Source organism: Scyliorhinus canicula, chromosome 13 (genome assembly GCF_902713615.1).
Source record: "Scyliorhinus canicula chromosome 13, sScyCan1.1, whole genome shotgun sequence".
NCBI classification, from domain to species: domain Eukaryota; kingdom Metazoa; phylum Chordata; class Chondrichthyes; order Carcharhiniformes; family Scyliorhinidae; genus Scyliorhinus; species Scyliorhinus canicula.
Window position 1 is genome coordinate 71,103,868 of NC_052158.1, and position 18,934 is coordinate 71,122,801.

General features: G+C 45.4%; 1 protein-coding gene across 6 annotated transcripts in view; it reads right to left on the minus strand.

Moving 5' to 3' along the window:
- LOC119975916 (diacylglycerol kinase delta-like) overlaps positions 1-18,934 on the minus strand; it is a 169,963-nt gene that overhangs the window by 59,805 nt on the left and 91,224 nt on the right. For 5 of the 6 annotated variants that reach the window (XM_038815860.1, XM_038815858.1, XM_038815859.1 and 2 more), the window contains 2 exons: positions 10,099-10,203; positions 307-439 (listed from right to left, as the gene is read on the minus strand). In XM_038815860.1, the coding sequence (XP_038671788.1) occupies positions 307-439; positions 10,099-10,203 (238 nt within the window). Of the gene's footprint in view, positions 1-306; positions 440-10,098; positions 10,204-18,934 lie in introns of those variants that run through there. The other variant, XM_038815862.1, reaches the window with a different exon arrangement.

The following is an 18,934-nucleotide window of genomic DNA, read 5'->3' on the forward strand; positions in this document are numbered from 1 at the left end:
TGAGGAAGAATCTATCATGTGTTCTATAAAACAGCCCATCCCTCCTTGAGAGGATAAATCTGTTCTCTAAGTCAATAGCCCATCCCTCCCTGTGGGATGTGCATTGATGCAATGCCACACACATCCCATATCATTTGTTTAAAATGGTAACTTTACTGCAGAACACTCCCTGGCACTGTAGCAAAGGAGGGACGTTTGGGGTGTAACAGGGCATGCAAGATGAAGGATGAATTCTTCAATGAATAGTATTGTGACTGACTGTGAGAGAGACAGGTAAGAAAGAATATTTCCAACTTTGATCCTTACCTTCACAGGACAATCCATGAGACGTGACTCCTGACAAGGCCTCTCGACACACATTGCAGTATGTTGGCCGTGCGTGTGAGCAGGCGTACCAGTTGTGCATCCCTGAGAAATGATCCATGCTGTACTGGGTCGACTGAACAGTGAAAAACAGAATTAAGAAGCTAAGAAATATCTAACAAATACTGCCAAAGAGAATGTGCTACATGCCAGCTACTCGGATCCAAATTATGGCAACTATATTCCAGAATTTCATGGATTGGGTGGGAGCAGCTGGGAAGTATGGAAGATGTGCTCATTCGTACATCATCATGCTTGGAACAGCCATGACACACCAGACAGCTCTTCATTCAGTGCCAGGTCAGTGATTTCTTAATTCCCATGCCTGGCTGGGTTCGGCCCTAATGAAGGGCTTTACTTGGTCTTCGACGCATGAGTGAAAACAAATATTCTCAAGTTACAATTTTGTTCTTTACCCTAAAGCTGTGTATAAGGTCACATAGCAGAATAAATCCAATACGAGTTCTGAAATGAGCTGCTTATATCAAACATACTGTGCTATATTTGCATGATCTTAGTGATAATTACATGACTCATTGACAGGAGCAGCCTTCGTGTGGGTACCTGGCAGTTACTCCCTCAATCAGGGCGGTGTGATATGTGATAAGAGTGTGGCCAAATTCTACCTTGACTACTATTACATGTAAGCAGTCACAATGGATATATTATAAGCAGGCTTAAAAAAAAATGCTGGTTCATTCTCCCACAGAAACTACATTGAGAAGGGGAGGAGGCAGGAAACAGAGGTAGTCTCCTGTGAGCATATTGTGCTAGATTTTTTGAGTCGCAGACAAGGTCAGTGAGTGAGGAGGCGGGTCATCATGAGCAACACCATGGCACAGTGGAGCAAGTGGCTACCATGAAAGTGAATAGTTCTTAGAACAGACAAGTCATGGTTGTGTTTGACTATAATTGGAGGATCAGACAGACCTGTTTCCAGTTATGTTCTGAAGTCTTAAATGGTGTGTCATCTCCAAGAGAAAAGAACCTAACAGAGTGGTTGAGAAAACCTCTGGTGAAAGAGAGTAGGCGAGAAAACCTTTGGGAAATTTATAGCTTCTATAATTCATGGCTTACATGGAAATCAGTAACGCACAGAAGAGCAGGCTGGCAGTCTTACAATGAGAATTTAAGGAATTAGGTGCCAGTGAAGGCTAGGGTACGAGCAGATAATAAAGCCACGAGGAGGAAACTAGCCAACTGAACGAACTGTCTTCATATTAATTCCAGGGGAAAGAAATGAAAAAGAGGAACTGGAAGCTGAAGTTCAACTAGAGTGGAGTGAGGTAGCAGCACGAACAGGGATATGGTCTACCCTGGACACCGATGGGAGCCAAACACAATAGGATATAGGATTTCAGAAATGGGAAGGGGGATATAAAAAACGTGGTGGGGTGGATGTATCCAGAGGGGTGATTGAACTATTAATACAACTATATATATATACACACACACGCACATATATATTCGTTGGGCGGCACGGTGGCGCAGTGGTTAGCGCTGCTGCCTCACACCGCCAAGGACCTGGGTTCGATCCCGGCCTCGGGCCACTGTCCGTGTGGAGTTTGCACATTCTCCCCTTGTCTGGGTTCTAAACTGGCAAACAGTAGTAATAATGGGAGGCATTAAGCTGTGCGCCAAATCACTAGCAGAATAAAAGAGAATTCAATGGAAACAGTTTTACCCATCCACGTGCACTTCTTTACCATGTGGAATTTACTAACTACCACAAGGAGAAGTTATTGTCTTAGATCTGGACCAAGTTAGAAATATATAGGTATGGAGCAAGGGGTGGTTGGGACAGGGACAAAAGGAAGATCTGCGATGGGGTGAAAGACAGAAGAGGTCAAAGGGAATGTTGATGGGGCAGGAAACAAACGATGTGGCTCAAAGAAAAAAATAAAAGAAAGCAAAGAAAAGGAAAAGGGAAAGTAAAGATGTTCAACATAACTCTAAGAGAACCTCATCTTTAAATGAGGCATTTTCCATTTTTCCAGACTCAACATGGAGTTCAAATATTTCAGACCTTAGTCTCGCTGCCCATTTTGTTTCCTTTTCTTTGCATGTTTTGGTTTTACTCTTAATTGTTCTTTCAGTCAACACCACACCTGTCCTGGCACATCTTTTGTTTGTTTGTTTCCTTTCTTGCCACATCACATTGCATGATCTTAGCGATAATTACATGACTCACTGACAGGAGCACCCCTTGAAACTTTTTATAACCCAGATCTTTAAGTCTATAAATCGTTAGAAACCAGACTCTGTGGGATCTGCACAGGAGTTTGAACTCAATGCTCCTCGGACACTCTGATAAAGTCTCTCACTCTGAGTTGGAGTCAGAGAATTTGGACAGTTCCGAGTTACTTACCTGAATAGTTACCTTGCAAATGTTAGACAGAAAAATCAGAAGCTAGCTCCTTGGTGACTATACTACTGAAACCCCAACTCCCTCCTCAATCCCCTGACCCAAAGAGTCTAGCCCTCATTACCTTATGGTTATGGAGTACGGCAGGACGGTGGAGTTGAGTCCAGGATAGGATCAGCCATGATCACATTGAGGATGTTTAGGTTCGGGAGGCCAAATTGCCTACTCCTGCGCCTGTTATCATGTGTTCTAGGAAGGAGCTGATCTGGCTGATTTTGCAATCCAGCTCTTGGTCTGTAACATTGTAGATGAGGAACATAGCCATGATAGAATGGCGGGGCAGACTCGATGGACCGAATGGCCTAATCCTGCTCCTATATCTTATGAACTTATAACCTGAGTGCCTCCCTGACCCGACATGATTATCCCCCACCAGATGACTCCCCCGACACATTCGACTGAAACTGACTAGCCCCCGACCTGACAAAACCCCTGACAATTACCCAGCTCACCCAGCTGCCATACTATCCTCCAGCTGGTACCCTAGTCACTTAACCCACCCACTGACACACCCATTCACATACACATGCACTCATACAATAATTTACTAACATACTGAGAAACTGGGGACCTTCAAACACTTTATCAGAATAGGGCAACTAGTGGTGTAAAAGGAGGGCCTTGGATCCTGCGCAGACTCTCTCCACCGCTCTCAGTGAGGATTTCTGTTGTGAGGCAGATCTGCAGGATCTGCCACTGGAAGTCCGGAGTCTTTTCAAATTATGCAGGAGAGTGGGTAGTTTTCCATCTGATCAGAGTCAGACACAGCAGTGCACTCTGTTCGGCAGTTTTAAGCCCGTATTTCTAACTTGTCCAAGCTCTGATGAAACTTCACAGACCTGAAATGTTAACTCAGTTTCTCTTTTCACAGATGCTGCCTAACCTGACGAGTTTTTCCAACACTTTTTATATTATACCAGTTATGTATGTATTGGAGATGAATAACCTGTTTCTGTGCAACTGGAAGATGATCAGATTTATTTAATATTTATTAATGGACAATTAGGAAAACTATACAAAATGAGGAAGTGGGCTCATTAAAAACAGACTTAGGTGGGACATTAATTGGCGGCATGTTAGAAGGAGTTTGCATGCAAAGTAGCTCCCGTCAGAGTCGAGTTCACAGTATTCGAATATACCAAGATGTCGCAGCAGAGTTGGATGTAGCCACGTCCCGATTCCAAAATGGATGCCCGCAAAGAATAAGGGAAAATTGGCCAGCCACAGGAAAAACAAGCAGGTGCAATGTTTCCTGTGTATTAAGATTTGCAGAACCCAGACAAAACCAATAGCCATCTACATACTAATGAGCGATCCCCAGAAACAATTAGAAATATTGAATCAATCGGGACCAAGACAGACTCCCCGGCGCCAGTGGGAGCTAGGACAAAGGCAGGCCAACGGACACATAGGGCCCGCCCAACGATCAGGGAACACCTCTGGTATTGGAGAAATCGATTAGAACGATTGGGACATGGTCCAATTAATTGGGACCAAGTCCGGAGCCCGCCCAAAAGGGCGCAAAACCCCTGGGGACTATAAAGTAGAGTTCTGTTCTGTTCGCTCTCTTGGCAGCTCTCAAAGAACTCTTGACCGTGACTCTCAGCGAGGAGAGACCTGCCTAGCAGCTGCACCAACCAAGTAAGTCTCCAGTCAATGCACACTACGAGATAGACGCTCCTAGCTACTATTCCGTACCAGCTCGAAGCCAGCAGATTCAGAACCGGACAAAGGCCATTGTTCCTCTGCCCTGGTGGGCCATTCGAAAGCTAAGTATAGGCCTTTAGTAGCAGTGATAGTTTAGTAAGTAGAATTTGTGCATGAGTAGTGATTGACTGTGTGTATAATAAATTTGTTTTGGTTTGAAACTCACTAACTGGTGTATTGAGTTATTGATCAGCACTTGGCTTTGAACCTCGTGGTGGTATCAGAAAGATACCTGGCAACTCTAGAGCAAACGTTATAAAATAGAGCAATTAAAGAGAAAGCACATCGAGCGACATGGCAAAGAGGCATGCCGCCTTCAACAAGGCACAGACAGCACTACATAAGAGTGGTGAGACTTTTGGTGTGGTGTTCCTGGCAAGATTGAGAGTCATGCACAATTCCAGGGATCATTTTGTCGAGTTGGCAGAGGAAGCCGAGGCTTTCGTTAAAGCACAAGGACTTGGACTGAACTTAGGGGATTTGAATGCGAGTTTGATGATGGTTTGGATGGGATTGTTTGGGAATGTTGCATTGGTTTTCCTTTTTTTATATAGATATGATTAATTGAAATTTATGATTCTGTATAGAGGGAGTTTATGTTTTTTTGGAGTGGAGGGGGGGTGTGAGGGAGTTGGGGGCACGGATTAAGGTAGGAATCCGAATAGTTTGGGGCCCAAAATAGAGGATGGAGATGTTAATGGGTCTTGGTTTTGGTTATTTCTCTGTAGACAAAGGGGTCGGAGTAATTTTGTTTCTTTTCCATTACTCATCTGTGGGGGCCCTGGCTGGGGGGCTACCTCACAAGCACGCAGAGTTTGACTTGTGAATGGGAGCGAGGTGGGGGCGAGGAAGCTGGCTGTTTGACCTGTTTAGGCAGGTTTCGATGAGCCTGGAAGGTGTGAATGGTAGGAGGAAGGGGATGGTGAAGAATTCAAGAGGAAGCCGTTGAATGATTTCTGGGATAGGGGAGGGGGTAGATTGCTGAAGATGACCAGGGGTTGTTTCTTTGTCTCACCCTGTGGGTAGGGCTGGGTGCGACCTTGGGTGGGCCCTGGTATCAGGAGTCTGGGAGATAGCGTGATTATTCCCTCGTAGTGGAAACGGCTGACTTGAGGGGGGGGGTTGAGCGACCCCTCGATTAGATTGGTCACATGGAAATTCCAGGGTTTGGGGGCCCAGTGAAGCAAGCGAGAGTTTTTTCCACATCGGATAATAACTAACTTCATAAATGAGTGTTTACTCTCATTTGAAGAATTTGGGGGCCGATATGGTGCTGTTGCAGGAGACCTATCTGTGGGTGAGGATCCAGATTAGGCTTCGGAAGGGTTAGGTGTTCCACTTGGGCTTTTGATAGCAGGTCCCGGGAGGGGAGGGGGGTGCTAGCAATTTCAATTAGAAAAAGAATTAGGGTTCAGATGGGGAAGGATCAGATAGTTGGATACATAATAGTTGCTGGGACGTTGGAAGGCAAGTCAGCAGTGTTGGTAAATGTGTACGCACCAAACCGGGATGACATAACATTTATGAAAAGGATGTTGGCCGCTATACCAGACTTGGATATTCACGCATTGATTTCTTCATGGTAGGGGGGGGTCTCTGCTGGCAGGGGTGAAGAAAGCAGATTATTCCGTGATAGTTATTCCGGATCATGCTCCATGTCTGGTAGATGTGGTACTGGAGATGGGTGGGCTCAGCAGCCGGGACGGCGTTTGGATGTGGGGATGTTAGCAGAGTTTAGGTTTTGCATAAGGGTAAGGATCGAGTGTGTGGGGTGTAATAAGAATGGGGAGGTTTTGCCCACGGCTCTGTAGGATGCCCTGAATGCGGTGCTGAGAAAAGAGCACCAAAGTCCAGTGTCCATACAAACAATGTGAGTTTGGGATATTTTTAGTTGAATAGGGGAACAAGACAGGAGTGCGATATGCCCCCCTCTCGTTTGCGTTGGCAATACAACATTTCGGCATTGCTCTGCAGGCCTCGGATAGATGGAGGAGGTTGGAAACATAGGATGTCCCTGTACTCTTACGATCTTTTTATTTATGCGAGAGAGATGATCGCCACCATTGGGTGCTGTAGTGGTGCTGTTGAAGCATTTGGCGCTTTTGCAGGGTATAAATTGAACCTGGAGAAAAGTGAGTGTTTTCTGGTCACACCCCTGGGGAGGGGAGTCAATCTGGGATGTTGCCATTGCGCTTAGTGAGTTCTCATTTCATGAATCAAGAGGTCCAGGTTGCTTGGGGGACCCGGCTTCATAAGTTTAACTATATGAACTTGGTGGGAAAGGTCATGACCGATTTGCAGAGGTGGGATATGCTCCCTGTTTTCGGTGGGCAGCATCCAGTTAATCAAGAGGAATATTTTACCAAGATTTTTGTTCCTGTTCCAGTGACTGCCAGTTTTCCGACTGAAGTCTTTTTTGGAGGGGGGGGTGGTTTTCCCCTTTATTTGGGAGGGCAATGTGGCAAATGAAGCACAGTCCTTCAGAGGGACCGTCAGGGGGTTTAGTATTGCCAAGCTTGATATATTATTATAGGGCAGCGAACATATTGAAGGTGTTGGTATATTGTGGAGATCCAGAGGCTACATGGGTAAGGATGGAGTCGAAATCATGGAGGAGGTTGGGGTTGAGGCACTAGCGATGTCCTTGCTCCCTTTTCACCAATGAAACATTCGGCAAGTCTGGTTGTCTCCACTCTGAAGATATGGAGGCAATTTTGGCAACATTTTAAATTTGGGTGGTATGCAGGCTGGCTCCATTTCGCGTGAGCCTGTGAGGTTGGATGCCACGGTTCGGGAGTGGGAAGAGAAGGGATTGGAAGGAATGGAACATCTGTTCTTGGAAGGGCAGTTTGCAAGTTTGGAGGAGTTGTTGGATAAATTTGGGCTCTCTGACTCGTTCAGATACTTCCAAATTTGCAATTTTGCAAAACAGATCTTTGCGACTTTCCATGTGGTGCTGCCAACCTCGTTGATGGAGAGGGTTCTTTCGCTTGCAGGGTCGGAAGACGGGAGTACCGTGGGTATCTAGGGAAGGATCATGGTCGAGGACCCATTATTGGTTGAGGGGGTTAAGGGCAAGTGGGAGGAGGAGTTGGGGCTGGTGTTGGAGGAGGGTGCGTGGGGTGAGGCCTTGTGGAGTGTGAACACCACGTTGTGTGTGAGGCTTGGCTTAATACAGCTTAAAGTAGTGTATAGGGCTCATTTGGCTTGGTCTCGGATGAGTTGTTTGTTTGTGGGAATGGAGGACAGGTACGAGAGCTGCGGGAGTGGTCCGGCTGATCATGTGTAAATGTTCTGGGCATGTTCTAGGCTTGTGGGTTTCTCGGTTTCTGTCTTTAGCACCATGTCGGCGATTATGAAAATTGAATTGGAGCACTGTCCCTTAGTGGCCATATTTGGGATGTCAGACTTGCCATAGCTGCAGACGAGTGCCGGTGTTTTGACCTTCGCCTCGTTGATTGCTCGGAGGCGAGTTCTGATGGGATGGAGGTCTGCTTTACTGTCCAGTGCCTCAGTGTGGCTGGGGGATCTGATGGAGTTTCTATACCTCAAGAGAGTCAAGTACACCGTGAAGCGTTCGACCGAGGATGGCAGCCGTTTACCCTGTACTTCAAAGGGTTGGTCACCATTAGTTGCGGTTGGGGGGGGGGGAAAGAGTTTGATTCTCTTGGGTTTTTTCCCTGGGGGGGGGGGGGGGGGGTTAATTGGGGGTGTTGTGTTTTAGTGTTATCTATAAAATGGAAAAAGTTTGAATAAAAATATATATATTTAAAAACAGACTTGCGTATGACGATTGAGAATACTTTTTAAATCATAGAATTTACAGTGCAGAAGGATGCCATTCGGCCCATCGAGTCTGCACCGGCTCTTGGAAAGAGCACCCTACCCAAGGTCAACACCTCCACCCTATCCCCATAACCCAGTAACCCCACCCAACACTAACGGCAATTTTGGACGCTAAGGGCAATTTATCATGGCCAATCCACCTAACCTGCACATCTTTGGACTGTGGGAGGAAACCGGAGCACCCGGAGGAAACCCACACACACACGGGGAGGATGTGCAGACTCCGCACAGTCAGTGACCCAAGCCGGAATCGAACCTGGGACCCTGGAGCTGTGAAGCATTTGTGCTATCCACAATGCTACCATGCTGCCCACTTTGGTGGCCATCAGTTACATAGTGATTCGATCAACAGAGACACCAATCTCAAAAACATCCTCGCTAAATCTCCATTCCTCAGTGTTGCTCTGTTCATTTCAAAGCTTTAGTGCTACTTGAATGTTTGTCGGTGCCCACGGTAGTTAAGGCTGCAATTCAGTTTGGACTAGATTCTCTCTAAAACCTAATAGCGGCAAGCTCCAGATATGGAAAACGGCTGGATAAGGAACTGGTGGAAATATAACCCGGAGATAGGTCAAGGGATTGGAGGAACTATAACCCAGAGATAGTTAATATCTCAATGGTGAAAGGATAGATAAGAGAGCCAAAAAAGCATGTGCCAACTGTAGCATGAACTGGGTATGCTACCTATCTCAAACAGGCAGAAAGAATGTGTCGCTTTCATAAAATAAATGAGTAGTAAAAACAGGAAGGATACCCAAGTCCTTTCTGAATGGTATTGGTCAGAGCTTGATCCACCACAACCAACCCATAATACTGCTCCCAACAGAAATGCTTTGCTAAGGATAAAAGTCACTGAACATGGCAAATAGATGACAGTATAAACAAAAGCTCATCACAATCTCTACATAGGAGGGCTGAGCAGTTTGCGCATACAGACAGAAATGTGGCAGCTGTTTACATTTTTCCGTGATGACCCAGTTGCCTCAGAAGGGCCAAGGGCCAAACCACTTGATGAGAAGTTAGCTGCCCGTCTAAGGCACCGCGGACAGAATGAGTGCTGTTGTGATTGGACCCTAATCTGCAAAGCCAGTCAGTTTAACGGTGAAGTTCCTGGCCTACCAACTCAAAATCATTGTGAAAACAAATGTCAATAAATCTGCTAATTTATGCCCCTTAAAATGGTAATGAAGGCTACTGTTACAACATAAAATCCAAACTGGTTCACAGATTCCGTTCAGCGAAGGGAACTTATCTAGTCTGGTCAACTTGCGATTTTAGCCCCCAATGCATGATGAATTCCTGATGCCTTTTGAAGTTGTCGCTCAAGCCCCACGATTTCAGTGCAACTAGTGGCATTGGCCACTCTCAATAACTAAACTTAAAATGACTGCTGCTTTCGGAGGTTTGGGTCATCTGTAAAATGGGGAAAAGGTGCTGAAACTGCCATCTGCTATATGAACTGTTACAAACAAGAGATACCAAGGACTGAGTGAAGACAGCAATGGCATTCAGGAACGGATAACCCTTGTCATTTATGTAATAATCTGTTACCTTGAAATGCTCTACCCAAGGCCTTTACACAAATGGGGTAACATGAACCCATCATTATTTGAATCTTCCTTCCAGGTTTAAAACCTCGCCAACTTTCCTCTCCTCTCCCTCGGGTGCATTGAATGGTGTGATTACCTAATTTGCAGTTACTGGTTTACAAATAAATTCTCAAAGGCATAGAAATTGCTGGTTTTCAGCCACCTCACCTCAAAGTGATCCCTGTTCTGGATAGTTTTCATTGCTGCGATCCAATCTTCCATCTCCTTGCGGTTTTCAGCACACAAGATCAGCTTGCGAAAAGGCGTAATTATCTGTGGAAATAATAAGTACATTGCTGGTTACATAAGAACGCTTTTGGGGTGACACATTACCAGTGTGGATATACTAGCCAAACATGGAGGTCGGATTTTCCGGTCCCGCCCACAGCAAGCCCGGAAATTTCCACCCGTAATCAGTGAACCGTTAGCAGGTCTGTCAAATTTTCCATCCCGCCTGCAACGATTTCTGCAATGGGTGGGACCAAAAAATCCCAGTCTGAAAAACATTCAAGTTAAATTTATATTGTGTTAATTCTTTCACATTTCACTGAGCTACCATGAACAATTGGCCTCTAAATATCATCAGCAGATCATCTCTATGCAAGGGGGAAGCAAGCAATTGAAATCGATGCCCCTGTATTGAGTGGGGAAAGTTAGGTAGAATGACTGTTCCAGATCTCTAGCAAGTAATCCTTGCTGAAGTGTATGGTCACACGTTCGGTCAAGTGATGAAGAGTACTTTGACATTTCCCGTTGGGTACAAATATGACAAAATAATACTTTGGCACATATGGAGTTCTTCTGAAGCAATCGCCAGAATGTTCAGGATTGGAGAGAGTACCTCACCACAAAAGGGCTTTTGCCATAATCAAAATATATAAAAATGCAGCAAGTGCAGATAGGAAATCACCCTGAAATCTCTGTGGAGTATTTCAGCTCTTTAAAAAACTGGTTGTTTTTTAATATTCTGATGGCATTATAGGAAGTATGAAATGGATTTCCTGTATCCAAACAGAGGGGGGTGAATTCGATCACACAGCATCAATGGAAATGAACAAAGTAGGGTTTGTTGGCTTTCTCCTTCAAACTATCAGTACGTTGATCCTTTCCTTTACACTCTCAGTGTCGATTGTCTCTCTCCCTCACAATGCTGGTTGGCGCAATTTACTGGCCTTGTCACGCCCGACTTGGTGTCGGTGAGGCTGTTGAATTTCGCGAGCGGCCTCTCATGCGATCCGTGACATTCAAACCTCGCGAGATGTCGCGATATGGATCTTGCCATGCGACTCGTATAAATACGATTGCGCCGCATTCTCTTGGCTCCCAGGAACAAATGACGTCCCCAGCGAGGCCTCGCTAGGGTGCCGTTTAATACTGGTCGACACAAACTTGGGCCAGGCGTAACGGCACCTAGGGGGTCTCCCAGGCCATTGGAGACCCCTGGGTGGTCAGGACAGGGAAGGGTGACACCCTGGCTCTCCTTCTGGCTCTTGAGTACATTGGCACTGCCAGCACAGCAGCTTGGCATGGCTACCCTGGAATTGCCAGGATGCCAGTACTAGGGTACATGGGTCCCAGAGTGGCACTGTCAAGAGTTGGTATCTGAGGGGGCTATGCCCATGAAAGGGGTGGGATAAAATGTGAGCGGTGGTGGAGGGCAGTTGTGAAGGGGCCTCATAAAGGTTGGGGGCTTGGTGGGGGGACGGGGACGGTGAAGGTCCTGAAAGGGGGGAGGGGCAATGCCCATGTGTGCAGGGGTTGGCACTGTCTGTGGGTGGGGGGTGGGGGACCCTCAAGCTCACTTAGAGATCGGGGCACCCTTTCAAAATGGCAGCCCGATCGCCAAAGAGCTAGTCTTGCCAGCAAGTTCAATTCCCCAGTGATGAAAGCATTTCGAAGTGTGGGTCGAACTGGGTAGAATCTTCCCAAGACCCCAAAAAATGACTACGTGTGGGTGAATAACGTTATGGATTTTACAAAAAGCCGACGGGAAACACCCTGCCAAACTCGCCCAAAATGACACTTTGAAAGGTTTTGCTTGAATTCCGCCAAGTGTCCCTCGCTCTCCATCACACTAACTTCTTTCTCACTTGCAGTTGTTTTTTTGGTTCTTGCCCTCACAGCATTTGCAAAACATTTTATGATAGGACATGGGATGTCAGAAATTTTCCAACAGACGAATTTATGATTTATTTATGATATATTATAATTTATGATATATTAAGGGCAGCATGGTAGCATAGTGGTTCGCACTATGGCTTCACAGCTCCATGGTCCCCAGTTCGATTCCCGCATTCTGAATTCTCCCCCTGCACCCAAACAGGCGCCGGAGTGTGGCGACTCAGGGCTTTTCACAGTAACTTCATTGCAATGTTAATGTAAGCCTAGTTGTGACAATAAAGATTATAATTAAGATTATTACTATTATTATTTAGGCTTAAGGGAATGAGAAGCATTCCCATATGGAAGGAAGGGAGTAGGGAGAGCTCAGTAATGCTGACTGAGACTTGGAGAAAGGTCACCTACTGCTCTCTCATCAAATGCCTTGTCCAAACACTTTCCGACCTACTTCTGCAAATCCTCCGATGCCCGATGTTGCTAATTTCATGGCTCTAACAGTCTCCTTTACACCAAGGGTGCCCAATCCTGCCATAACTCCATCCCAAACCACAATGTGAGTACCCTTTGCTTCTTCCTTGAACGGAGGCTCAGTCAGTTCCCATGCAGTACCACCCTCTGTCTGGTTGAACATTTTCTGACATTGATAAATTTCTCCTTTGATTACATTCACCTTCAAATGAAAGGTGTGGCTGCCCTTTTTGTGGGAAGCAAGCTACATTATTTGTTCTAGTCCTACTCATGTCCCCTTCCTCACATCTTTTTCCAGTACATTGATAACTGTTGCCCAAACTAGAGATTTTCACCAACTTTGCTTTCAATTTGCACTCTCTCCTTGTCTTCACCTGTGCCATCTCAAAGTCTCCCCTTCCCTTCTCAGCCACCATTTCTGGGGATAGGCTGTCAACTTTCTACCAAACCCCTACTTGAGTCTGACAGTTACCTTGGTTACACATGTTTACAACCTACTTTCTATAAGGACCCGATTTCCTTTTTTTTTCAGTTTCTCCATCCTACTTCTGACAATGCTGACTTCTGTTTTGTCTTTCTTTACCGTCAGTTGAGAATTCCTTCCTAACATGGTTGACGAGGCCCATGCAAACCCTATTTCTCACTTTTGTTCTCCCCTTTCCCACCCTCTCAAAATCACAAGAGGTGGGTCTCACCTTCCATCCCACCAGCCTCTTCCTTTGCTATTTCTGTCACTTACGGAGTGACACTGTTACCAAACACATGGGGTATTCTCCAAAAAGGCGACTAAGTGTTGACGCCAGCGTAAACACCGGAGTGTTTCACGCCGGCGTCAACGGGTCCCTTGGCCCAGTGATTCTGTGGTCCACAGGGGGCCAGCAAGGTTCCGGAGTGCTTCATGCAGCTCTGCTGACGATACAGGGCCCTCCACTTCCAGCTGCGGGTCCGTGCATGCAGTGGCGGCATCTCGCGCAACATGGTGGTCCCAGCAATATAGGCCACCTCCAGATCGCGCACGCCCACCGATCCGCTGGCGGATCCACTCGCCCCCCCCACCAGGGCGGCCACGGACCGTGTCCTCAGCTGCCACCCCGAGTGCCCGCCGGGTGGAACCAAGTTAGAACCACGCCGGCGGGAACTCAGCCAGCTGCCGGCTGAGAATCGCCACGGGGGCCTCTTTCAATGGTACCCGACCGGCGCCGCATCAACTGCGTGCACGCGACTGGCTGTGATTCTCCACTCCGTGCAGAATCATGGGAAGGCGTTGGACTCGATCGCGGGTCTAACGCCCCATTCCCTGCCCCTGCGCCGAGCACGATTTCGGTGCGGAGGTGCGAAGAATCCCGCTCATGTTCGCCTATCATTTCAGCATTCTAAAGTGATCATTCCTTCCGGGATACCCTGGTCAATTTTTCAATCACCCTTAGCACCCACTCTCCCTTTCCCTTGGCACAACCCCAGAAAAGCACAAGAGATGCAGCATTTGTTTTTTTAGCACTTTCTTTCCTACGATCCAAGGCCCGAAACACTCCTACCAGGTGAAACACTGATTTACATTTCACTCTTGCAAGTTAGTATGCTGGATTCACTGTTGGCAATGTAAATTGGGTAAGTACGTTGCTTAACATTTCCTTCCATCCACAAGAGTGATCCTGAGCTTCTAGTCTCTTGTCATTCTATTTCTCCATCCCACTTTCACCCTGGCGCCTCTCAGTTTTCGATCTGTAAATTTGTATGAATGAAGCACAACCGAATGTTGTGGAGTAACACGTCACCTTTCCATGGGGTGATGTAAACAACATAGAGTTCAACAATTTCAGGCCATGACCACAGCTCCCATTTTTTCCAGTCAGCAGGTATCGATAATGGTTCTGCTGCGCCACTTACACCTCCTCTAGACTCATTTTTTGTTTCTCTACTTGCTGCCTGACCTAATCTACATTTGCCTAGCATCATCATTTCTTTTGTCCTCTTAATCGTTCTTGCCTTTCATCCTATCGATCATAGCCCTTCCCTTTTGTCCTTTCCACTTTTTTCCTGCCTGCACACTTTATTAAAACTTCCTGTAACATCTTCCAGTTCTGATGAAAAGTCATCGAATTGAAACATTAACTTTTTCTCCCTCCAAGGACACTGCCAGACCTGCTGAGTATTTCCAGTATTTGGTTCTTATTTCGATATCCGCAGTATTTTGCTTTGTTATACGTGCAAATTGTTTTCCCAGTTTCCAATAATACAACTGCATTCAATCGTGACAGTTCTCCAAACCCTAAGCTGCAAGAGTCTGGATAGCATTTCACCATGCGGTTAATGATAATTTCTTAAGACTGTTTATTTCCCTTTACGTGGTTGGTGGTATATAACACTTTAAAATTCATACCCAGAAACACCAGTCATACTCAGGTTGCTCGACCAAGTGGAAAGGGTGGTTCTTCACAGCAGAAGTGAGTCGGTTCACTGACCTAAAGATTATATCAGCACCAAAGTTATATTTAGTATGGTAGCAGTCAGTCTACGTGTGATTGAGAGCCTCTTATCTACATCTTCCTTTACTCACATCCTCTAATAAACCACATTAGAAATCACAATGCTCTAACATTTTCCATTCTGATGTTTTTCAAAGAAATCAGTCCAACCTGATACAGCCCATCTCTGCAAAGCAAACCTAAGACTCAATAAAGGCTGGGGGTCCAGGTCCAGCCAATTACAATATAAATAGTGGACAGCTGCAGATTAACGGTTACAATGTCCTGTTACCAACATAGAGCAAGACAAATCAGGCACAGTTGACAGAAAACCAGAATTCTCAGGTTCAGGTGAAGTTTGTACAAAATGGAACCTTGCTCCAAACTGCTACATGTTATCCCAGCAACCCAAATTCAGAAATCGAAGCACGCCCCAAATCTAGGATCAGATCAGCTCCAAACTGGAATTGAAACTCTGGAATAAGACCAAATCCAAAGCTGCAACCCAAGGGATACTGTCCATGTGGAGTTTTCACATTCTCCCCGTGTTTGCGTGGGTTTCGCCCCCACAACCCAAAGATGTGCAAGGTAGGTGGATTGAACATGCTAAATTGCCCCTTAATTGGAAAAAATAAATTTCTCTAAATTTATTGAAAATAAATAAGGAGATCAGGGGTTATGGGGAGAAGGCAGGGAATGGGGATGAGAAAAATATCAGCCATGATTGAATGATGGAGCAGACTTGATAGGCCGAGTGGCCTAATTCTGCTCCTATCTCTTATGGTCTTATAATGGTAATGTCACTGGATTAATAATGGTTCAAATCTCACCACAGCAACTGGTGGAGTTTAGAGACATTTCATTAAATGTGGGAATATAAAGCTAGCTAAAGGTGACCATGACAACCATCATCAATTGTTGTAAATACCCATCTGATTCATTAATGCCATTTATGGAAGGAAATCTGCCATCCTTACCTGATCTGACATACATTTGACTCCAGGTCCACAGGAGTGGCCTCTGAAACATTTAGCTTAGAAGGGCATTTAGGGATGGGCAACAACTGCTGGCTTTGCCAACGATGTCAACATCTTATGAATCAATAAGTAAAAAAGTATTTGCTGAAGCCAATTTCCGAGTGTGAGGGAAATAACCCACGTTTGTGGCGTTTTATTTGTTCAAATCTATGCTAGTTGAAACCAGAGAGACTGATGGGAATGCACGATGGAGCCAGATATGAACAAGCAATTTATGAATACATTACCAAAATATTATATCCCCCTTAACCTATTATCACAGCATACACCATTCTGCATAGCAAAGATCAATCTCGACTCCCTCCCCATCACCACCACCCTGCCAGTGGAAAGTTTCTCATTCCCCTACCTAGCTTATTGAATTATTTTGACATTTAAGCACCTTAGAAATGCTACCATCAATTCCTATGCTTGAGGGAATACAAGACAAGTTTATGCAACCAATCCTCATAATTTAACCCTCTAAGCTTCGGTATCATTCAATGTCACATCAGTGCCAACAGAAGTGTAATTGGACTGCAGGTATCTCTTGCAACAATGCAGTTGTGTGCATAGGTGTCTCACGTCCCTCTGTGTCAGCCAAGTGCTGGTAAAGTCAGGAGCCTAAAAGATGTCATTGAAACTGTTGCTGCTTCGCTTACACTGGCAAAACCACATGTAGAGTAGGTGAGCACTTCATCAAGCCATTCAGTTCTACCCAGAAGTGTGACCCGGAGCTACCGGTCTCTCTGTCCGGCGTTGTGACTCACACTCCCATTCCTATGGATTCTCTGAATTCATATAATGTTTCAACAAAGCTCGCTACAAGAATTGAAACAATGTCTCAACATTCTTCTGCTCGTCTACCCTTCGAGTACACGGAGTACCTCTAACTTTGAACTTTGGCGTCGTCCCCACTTCCTTAACCGGGCCACTGACGGCTGTGTCTTCAATTGTCAAGATAATAAACTCTGGAATCCCCCCCATAAACTTTTTTTGGCTGTCCACCTCTCTCCCTTCCTTTAAGACACCCCTGTACTGTTTCCCAGATTACATTACAACTACATTTCATGGTTGTAAAACACTTTGTGATGTCCGAAGGTTATAAAAGGCACAAAATGCAAGTCTGTCTTTCAATCTCAAAACTCATCTTTGACAAAGCTTTCGGTTACTTCCTTCGTCTGAATGTCAAAATCTTATACTTTTGTGAAGCATCTTGAGATGCTTTAATAGCTTAAAAGCACTTTATAAATGTAAGTTGTTGTTGTAGCAGGTAAACGGCAATCTTGTCTGAATATTGACGTCAGTAATTTCAGACTTTAGCTAAATTCTCATTTTTAAATCTGCTTAATTTCATAATTGGATTTGATTTCTTGTCACGTGTTCCAAGGTACAGTGAAAAGTATTGTTCTGCATACAGTAGTGCAGACAGATCATCCATACATGAAAAAAACGTGGGACATACATAAAAACACAATGTAAATGCATAGACACAGGCATCGGATGAAGCATATGGAGTCCAGGACAACTCAATAGACAAGATATGTGAAGAGATCAGTTCAGTATAGTTTTTAGTGTTAGAATTAAGTTTTAAAAGGTTAGTACCGTTGTAAGAGATGTAGGAAGAGGATCTGTGGGACAGAGCTCGCAGAGAGTCACCACGCTCCACGGAGCACCATCTTGGAACATTTAACTGAACCCAAGGACATGTCTCAGTCCTGCCCAGGCATCCCACTTCCTTAATGAGTTACATAACCTTCTAAATCTGACAAGGAGGACAGGATGAGCAGAAACTTTCCACAATTAAATATCGAGAATACCAAAGCCACATCCTTCAGTTTCTGCTACCCGCTCCATCCCTCTCTCTGGCAATTATCTGAGGTTGAACCAACTGTTCACAACATTGCAGTCATATCTAACCCCTAGATGAGCTTGTAAATGCCATCACTTACTCTTTCACTTCCGTAATATAGCCCGACTCTGTTCTTGCCTCAATTAATTTGGTGTTGATACTCCTCATCCATGCCTTTGCCACCTCTAGACTTGACTATTCCAATGCACTCCTGCTGAATCTCCCAGATTCTACCTCACCTAAACACAAGGTCATCCAAAATTCTGCTGCCCTTATCCTTACTTCCACAAAATCCCATTCCCCCAACATCTCCATGATGGTTGACCTACCTTGGTTCTTGGTGAAACAACACTCCAATCCTAAAATTCTCATCCTTGCTTTCAAACCCTTCCATGAGCTTGCCCCTCCTCATCTCTATAATCTTGTCAAGCCTCATGACTGTCCTAGGTATCTGCACTCCTCCAATTCTTGCTTCCTGAGGCCTTAGCTCTGGAATTTTCTCATTATATCTCTCTGTCAAACACTCTTTCCTCCTTTAAGCAGTTTTCTCAAACCCTTTTGCCCAAGCTTTTAGTCATCTGTCCATATATCTCCTGCTGGGGCTCGGTGCCACATTTGCTTTATAACACTTTGATGATTCCCGGCCAGGAAGTGAAACTGGAGCTCCCCCGGTGACACAGTGGTTAGCACTGCTGCCTTACAGCGCCAGGATTGAATTCCAGCCCCGGGCTACTGTCTGTGTGGAGTTTACACTTTCTCCCCATGTCTGTGTGGATTTCCTCCGGGTGCTCTGGTTTCCTCCCACAGTCCAAAGATGTGCAGGTTAGGTGGATTGGCCATGCTAAATTGCTCCTTAGTGTCCAAAAGGTTAGGTGCTGTTACTGGGATAGGGTGGGCGTCTGACCTAGGGATGGTGCTCTTTCAGTGGGTCGGTGCAGACTCGATGGGCTGAATGGCCTCTTTCTGCACTGTATGGGTTATATTCTATGATGTGTGTTAGGCCATTTTATGTTAAACGTTCTCTAAATTTAGAACGTTCTTTAATGACTTCATGCTTCTGCCCATTATTTGGCTGAGATGAT